This window comes from Hemibagrus wyckioides, linkage group LG22 (assembly GCF_019097595.1).
Source record: "Hemibagrus wyckioides isolate EC202008001 linkage group LG22, SWU_Hwy_1.0, whole genome shotgun sequence".
NCBI classification, from domain to species: Eukaryota; Metazoa; Chordata; class Actinopteri; order Siluriformes; family Bagridae; genus Hemibagrus; species Hemibagrus wyckioides.
The window spans coordinates 22,128,866-22,136,365 of NC_080731.1; the positions used below are offsets into that span (position 1 = coordinate 22,128,866).

The 7,500-nt window shown below is 48.4% G+C and overlaps 1 protein-coding gene across 6 annotated transcripts in view; it reads left to right on the forward strand.

Annotated features, from left to right (window-relative positions):
* adamts12 (ADAM metallopeptidase with thrombospondin type 1 motif, 12) overlaps nucleotides 1–7,500 on the forward strand; it is a 39,015-nt gene that overhangs the window by 8,568 nt on the left and 22,947 nt on the right. For 4 of the 6 annotated variants that reach the window (XR_009203110.1, XM_058374703.1, XM_058374701.1 and 1 more), the window contains exons 3-8: nucleotides 290–464; nucleotides 550–749; nucleotides 863–946; nucleotides 1,567–1,691; nucleotides 1,866–2,069; nucleotides 2,844–2,987. Coding sequence is in view for 5 of the 6 variants with exons in the window: in XM_058374703.1 (XP_058230686.1) it covers nucleotides 290–464; nucleotides 550–749; nucleotides 863–946; nucleotides 1,567–1,691; nucleotides 1,866–2,069; nucleotides 2,844–2,987 (932 nt within the window). In the remaining variant the exon portion in view is untranslated. The remainder of the gene's footprint in view (nucleotides 1–289; nucleotides 465–549; nucleotides 750–862; nucleotides 947–1,566; nucleotides 1,692–1,865; nucleotides 2,070–2,843; nucleotides 2,988–7,500) is intronic. The other 2 variants (XM_058374700.1, XM_058374704.1) reach the window with 2 other exon arrangements.

Genomic DNA, 7,500 nt, shown 5'->3' on the forward strand with positions numbered 1-7,500 from the left:
TTTTCTGTTTTTCAAATAGCTTTTAATAGTTTTTTATTCAAAAGTTCTTTGGAATGTGTGTGTGTGTGTGTGTAACTTGTGAAGTGAAAGTGATGAATTGCTGGGTAATGATGGGTGATGATCCTGTGGAACAGTTTCAACTAGCAGCAGCTTGCACACACACACACACACACACACACACACATTCCAAAGAGTGTTTGTAGATAATGCATAGAGAATGAATGTGCTCAGGGCAGTGAGACTGTGAGAGTAATATGTGTGTGTGTGTGTGTGTGTGTGTGTGTGACAGACAGGCATGCTCTCTCTCCCTTCAGGAGTGTTCCTGATTGAACCTGTGCGAGGTCACACACCTACACTCACACACCCTCAGCAAGCGCACGTCATCTATCGTAACTCTGCGTGGCTGAGTGTCCGATCTCGCCGCAGCACACAGCGTGATGTCCACACTGCCTGCGGGGTCAAAGGTCAGTCAGGATCCGTGTAACTCTGCCCTGCTGGTCATTATGTTAACATACGTTATCGTGTGTGTGTGTGTGTGTGATATCACAGACAGTCCAGAGCACTCTAAGCAGACTGAACATGAAAGAGAGCTCTGGGAGCGAGAGCAGCGAGGTCCAGACCGAGGGCGGAGTCAGCGTTCGGTCAGTACAGAGCGCTGGGTGGAGACGATGGTGGTGGCCGATTCCAAAATGCTGCAGTACCACGGCAACAACAACGTGGAGAGCTACATTTTCACCGTCATGAACATGGTGATAAACCCAGACCAAACGATTCTACTGATAATTATTTATATTCAGATATTTGGGTCATACGTGTGTGTGTGTTTGTGTGTGTGTGTGTGTTTGTGTGTGTGTCATTACAGGTGGCAGGTATTTACCACGATGCCAGTATCGGCAATGCCATCCACATCGTTCTTGTGCGACTCATCCTGCTGCAGTCAGAGGAGGTACAAACACACTGTTCATCACTCAGGAGTCAGGATTCAGGAGTCAGGATTCAGGAGTCATGTTTCAGGATTCAGGAGTCAGGATTCAGAAGTCATGATTCAGGATTCAGGACCCATGATTCAGGATTCAGGAGCCATGATTCAGGAGTCAGGATTGAGGAGTCAGGATTCAGGAGTTATGATTTAGGAATCAGGATTTAACATACTTAAAAAATCTGAGTTTAATGAGTCGAACTGTTTCCATTAGACTCCGTTAAACTGAATTGATTCACTGACTTATTTTGCACCTGAATCTGTTCAAGAAGCAGCTTAGAACTGATTCGTTATGAATCACTAAAGCGTTTTACTCAGTTGAATGAATGATTATTGCTTAATAACACATCAGAATTTAAGAGTCTGTGAAACAAAAATCCTGTTTATTAGAATATCATTTATTTATTTGTTGTTTTATTCAAATAAAAAAAGGGTTAGTTAATTACACTGTACTATTGTCCTCTTTTTTTGGAAATTTGTTATCTTTCTCAAATCACTGGTATTCTAATGACTGGTAATATTAGTATAAAAGAATGCAGGTAGCAAAAGTATTGGCACCCTTCACGAATGTGTGTGTATGTTGTCAGAAAGGTCTGAAGATCGTCCATCACGCCGATTCGACCCTGACCAGTTTCTGTAGCTGGCAGAAGAACCTGAACCCTCAGAGTGACGCCCATCCTGCGCACCACGACGTCGCTGTGCTCATAACAAGGTGATAATAATGTCATTTAACATGTAATAACAGAAATAACGTTTATTAAGCCACAGGTATCGGGGAGAAAACTGTTGAATAAATGTACATGATTGTCTATTCATTATTTACTGTGTACTAATTATTATGAAATATTTTTTCTTTAATAACTCTTTTCTACTTTTATACACACAGACACACTGTAATACTGTCTGTGTGTGTGTATGTATGTGTGTGTGTGTGTGACAGGAAGGATATCTGTGCAGGTAAGAACCAGCCGTGTGAAACACTGGGACTCTCTCACCTGTCTGGAATGTGCCAACCTCACCGCTCCTGCAACATCAACGAGGACTCGGGACTTCCTGTAGCCTTCACCATCGCACACGAGCTCGGACACAGGTGTGTGTGTGTGGTTTTGGGATTCAGCATGATGGTCAGGGGAATGATGTGTGTGTGTGTGTGTATGTGTGTGTGTGTACTTTTGGGATTCAGCATGATGGTCAGGGGAATGATGTGTGTGTGTGTGTGTGTGTGTGTGTGTGTGTGTGTACTTTTGGGATTCAGCATGATGGTCAGGGGAATGATGTGTGTGTGTGTGTGTGTGTACTTTTGGGATTCAGCATGATGGTCAGGGGAATGATGTGTGTGTGTGTGTGTATGTGTGTGTGTGTACTTTTGGGATTCAGCATGATGGTCAGGGGAATGATGTGTGTGTGTGTGTGTGTGTGTGTATGTGTGTGTGTGTGTGTACTTTTGGGATTCAGCATGATGGTCAGGGGAATGATGTGTGTGTGTGTGTGTGTGTACTTTTGGGATTCAGCATGATGGTCAGGGGAATGATGTGTGTGTGTGTGTGTATGTGTGTGTGTGTACTTTTGGGATTCAGCATGATGGTCAGGGGAATGATGTGTGTGTGTGTGTGTGTGTGTGTACTTTTGGGATTCAGCATGATGGTCAGGGGAATGATGTGTGTGTGTGTGTGTGTGTGTACTTTTGGGATTCAGCATGATGGTCAGGGGAATGATGTGTGTGTGTGTGTGTGTGTGTACTTTTGGGATTCAGCATGATGGTCAGGGGAATGATGTGTGTGTGTGTATGTGTGTGTGTGTGTGTGTGTAGTTTTGGGATTCAGCATGATGGTCAGGGGAATGATGTGTGTGTGTGTGTGTGTAGTTTTGGGATTCAGCATGATGGTCAGGGGAATGACTGTGAGCTGGTCGGTCGCGCTCCCTTCATCATGTCTCGTCAGCTTCAGTACGACTCATCACCTCTCACCTGGTCCATCTGCAGCAAGCAGTACATCACACACTTCCTCGAGTGAGTACACACACACACACACAATATATATATATATATATATAATAAATTAGAATAAATAAAACAAATACTGTATACAGAAGTGTGAGTTTGCCAGTAGTGAAATTTAGAATGTGAAAGTGACTGAGTGAGTTTTTGAAAGGGTGGGGGGGGTCATCTGGGGGTAAGTGGGGCACTGTTCAGCAGGCTGATTGCAGTGGGGAAGAAACTGTCCTGGTGATGTGAGGTCCTGGTCCTGATGGACTGGAGCCTCTTGCCAGAGTCAAGTCAAGTCACGAAGCTTTTACTGTCATTTCAACCACATATAGCAGACACAGTACAACAACGTTTCTCTAGGACCTGGTGCTACAGAAACATACGACATATCATTACAGAACAGAAACAACACAAAAGAAGTTTGTCCTAGACACATAAAGTGCAAAGTGAGCAACCAGGTGCAAACAGAGCAAAGACAAAAACAGAGCAAAGACAGGAAGTAGAAAAAAACAACACAAGACAGGACACATAGTGCCGAAAAAGAACGTGTGCAATGAAATTAAATAAAATAAAATGAAATGAAATGATGTACAACTTTGAGAAACTGTAGAAAACCAGGTAACTAATAACATATATGATTGTTCAAAATGCAGGAGCAGTGGTTGAGGTAGTGCAAATAACCATAGGCCCGAATGCTCCGGTACCTCTTTCCAGATGGCAGGAGGGTGAAGAGTGTGTGGGGTGTGTAAGAGTGTGTGTGAGGGGTGTAAGAGTGTGTGTGAGGGGTGTGTGGGGTGTGTAAGAGTGTGTGTGAGGGGTGTGTGGGGTGTGTAAGAGTGTGTGTGAGGGGTGTGTGGGGTGTGTAAGAGTGTCTGTGAGGGGTGTGTGGGGTGTGTAAGAGTGTGTGTGAGGGGTGTGTGGGGTGTGTAAGAGTGTCTGTGAGGGGTGTGTGGGGTGTGTAAGAGTGTGTGTGGGGTGTGTAAGAGTGTGTGTGTGGGGTGTGTAAGAGTGTCTGTGAGGGGTGTGTGGGGTGTGTAAGAGTGTGTGTGAGGGGTGTGTGGGGTGTGTAAGAGTGTGTGTGAGGGGTGTGTGGGGTGTGTAAGAGTGTGTGTGAGGGGTGTGTGGGGTGTGTAAGAGTGTGTGAGGGGTGTGTGGGGTGTGTAAAAGTGTGTATGGGGGGTGTTTGGGGTGTGTAAGTGTGTCTGTGAGGGGTGTGTGGGTTGTGTAAGAGTGTGTGTGAGGGGTGTGTGGGGTGTGTAAGAGTGTGTGTGAGGGGTGTGTGGGGTGTGTAAGAGTGTGTGTGAGGGGTGTGTGGGGTGTGTAAGAGTGTGTGTGAGGGGTGTGTGGGGTGTGTAAGAGTGTGTGTGAGGGGTGTGTAAGAGTATGTGTGAGGTGTGTAAGAGTGTGTGTGAGGGGTGTGTGGGGTGTGTAAGAGTGTGTGTGAGGGGTGTGTGGGGTGTGTAAGAGTGTGTGTGAGGGGTGTGTGGGGTGTGTAAGAGTGTGTGTGAGGGGTGTGTGGGGTGTGTAAGAGTGTGTGTGAGGTGTGTAAGAGTGTGTGTGAGGGGTGTGTGGGGTGTGTAAGAGTGTGTGTGAGGGGTGTGTGGGGTGTGTAAGAGTGTGTGTGAGGGGTGTGTGGGGTGTGTAAGAGTGTGTGTGAGGGGTGTGTGGGGTGTGTAAGAGTGTCTGTGAGGGGTGTGTGGGGTGTGTAAGAGTGTGTGTGAGGTGTGTAAGAGTGTGTGTGAGGGGTGTGTGGGGTGTGTAAGCGTGTGTTTGAGGGGTGTGTGGGGTGTGTAAGAGTGTGTGTGAGGGGTGTGTGGGGTGTGTAAGAGTGTGTGTGAGGGGTGTGTGGGGTGTGTAAGAGTGTGTGTGAGGGGTGTGTGGGGTGTGTAAGAGTGTGTGTGAGGTGTGTAAGAGTGTGTGTGAGGGGTGTGTGGGGTGTGTAAGAGTGTGTGTGAGGGGTGTGTGGGGTGTGTAAGAGTGTCTGTGAGGGGTGTGTGGGGTGTGTAAGAGTATGTGTGAGGTGTGTAAGAGTGTGTGTGAGGGGTGTGTGGGGTGTGTAAGAGTGTGTGTGAGGGGTGTGTGGGGTGTGTAAGAGTGTGTGTGAGGGGTGTGTGGGGTGTGTAAGAGTGTGTGTGAGGGGTGTGTGGGGTGTGTAAGAGTGTGTGTGAGGGGTGTGTGGGGTGTGTAAGAGTGTGTGTGAGGGGTGTGTGGGGTGTGTAAGAGTGTGTGTGAGGGGTGTGTGGGGTGTGTAAGAGTGTGTGTGAGGGGTGTGTGGGATCATCAACAATGCTGTTGGCTTTGCGGATGCAGCGTGCGGTGTAAATGTCTGTGATAAAGGGGAGAGAGACTCCGATGATCTTCTCAGCTGTCCTCACTATCCCCTGAAGGGTCTTGTGATCTGAGACGGTGCAGTTCCCAAACAAGGTGAAGTTCTCTGCCAGATGAACACCAAGGAATTTGGTGCTCTTGACGATCTCCACAGAGGATCTATTGATGAACAGCGGAGAATGGTCACACTGTGCTCTCCTGAAGTCAACAACCATCTCTTTAGTCTTGTTGATGTTCAGGGAGAGGTTGTTGGCTCTACACCAGGTTGTTAGCTGTTGCACCTCCTCTCTATATGCTGATTCGTCATTCTTGCTGATGAGACCCACCACGGTTGTGTCATCAGCGAACTTGACGATATGGTTGAAGCTGTGCATTGCTGCACAGTCGGGAGTCAGCAGGGTGAACAGCAGCGGAATGACCGAAGTCTCCCTGTCAGGAAATCCAGGATCCAGTTGCAGAGAGAGGTGTTTAGGCCCAGCAGGCTCAGCTTCTCAATCAGCTGATGAGGGATGATTGTGTTGAATGTTGAACTGAAATCTATGAACAGCATTCGTATGTATGATTGTGGTGTGGTTGTGGTGATGGCATCGTCCATGGAGTAGTTAGGATGATACACAAACTGCAAGGGGTCCAGTGAGGGTGGTAGCTGTGACTTGATGTGCCTCATGACGAGCCTCTCGAAGCATTTCATCACGATTGGTGTGAGTGCGACGGGACGATAGTCATTGAGGCAGGAAACCGTGGACTTCTTTGGCACAGGGATGATGGTCGTCGTCTTGAGGCACGTTGGGATGAAGGAGCTGCTCAGCGAGATGTTGAAGATGTCAGTGAAGACATCTGCTAGCTGCTCTGCACACTCCCTGAGAACTCTGCCAGGAATGTTGTCTGGTCCAGCGGACTTCCATGGGTTAACTCTCTATAGATTTCTCTTCACGTCAGCTGTGGAAAGACAGAGCACCTGGTCATTAGGAGGAGGGATGGTCTTCCTCGCTGTTGTGTTGTTCTGTGCCTCAAACCGAGTGTAGAAGTCGCTCAGCACGTCTGGGAGGGAGGAGTCACTGTCACAGGCAGGTGGTATTGTCCTGTAATTTGTGATCACCTGAATGCCCTGCCACATGCGCTGTGAGTCTCCGCTGTCCTGAAAGTGGATTCTCTGGGCGTGTGCACGCTTCGCCTCTCTGATGGCTCGGGACAGTTTGGCCCTTGCTGTTTTTAAAGACCGCCTTGTCCTCTGCTCTGAAGGCGGAGTCTCTCGACTTCAGGAGAGCACGCACTTTTGCAGTCATCCACAGCTTCTGGTTGGAGCGTGTGGTGATGGTCTTGGAGACGGTCATGTCATCGATGCACTTCCCGATGTAGCCGGTCACTGATGCCGTGTACTCCTCCAAGTTGATAGGGTCCCTGTTGGTTGCAGCCTCCCTAAACATGTCCCAGTCAGTGCACTCAAAACAGTCCTGAAGAGCAGAGATGGCTCCCGCTGGCCAGGTCTTAACCTGTTTCAGAACCGGTTTAGAGCGTCTGATGAGTGGTCTGTATGCTGGAATCAACATCACAGAGATGTGGTCTGAGTAGCCGAGGTGGGGGCGGGGCGCCGCACGATACGCACCGGGAATGTTTGTGTAAACAACATCTAGCGTGTTTGTCCCTCTCGTTGCTAAGTCCACATGCTGATGGGATTTTGGGAGCACTGTTTTGAGATTTGCATGATTGATGGACAGAAGAGTCGCCCGGCTAGGGTTTGTTTTTAGCCTAGCACGGACACCCGCCCGTTTTCCGCGCTTCCACTTCCTCTAGCACTGCTTGCGATGTCCTGTCTCCCTGGCCACCGGCATCAAGTGACGCAGAGGACTGAAGGCCTGGTCTTCACAGCAAGCCGAGGTCACGAAGTTTTCCAAGTACATCGTCATGCAGGTTAGTAATTGCATGATTTCTGTATCGTAGTATCGTCTGGTGGTCATATACATGAAAACCACTGTCTTTGGTGTCCATGCACCTTAGCACCACCATTCGGGCTAAGACAAAGAATTAGCACCGGTGCGTGCTACTGCCGTGCCGCCATTTTGGACATCCAAGAGGGGAGGGACTGAAAGAGTTCATTTCCGGGATGAGAGGGGTCATTTGCGATCATGTCCTGGAGACGTACAGCTCCTAGAGAGATGGGAGACTGCAGCCGATCACCTTCTCAGCAAAGTGGATGACACACTGCAGC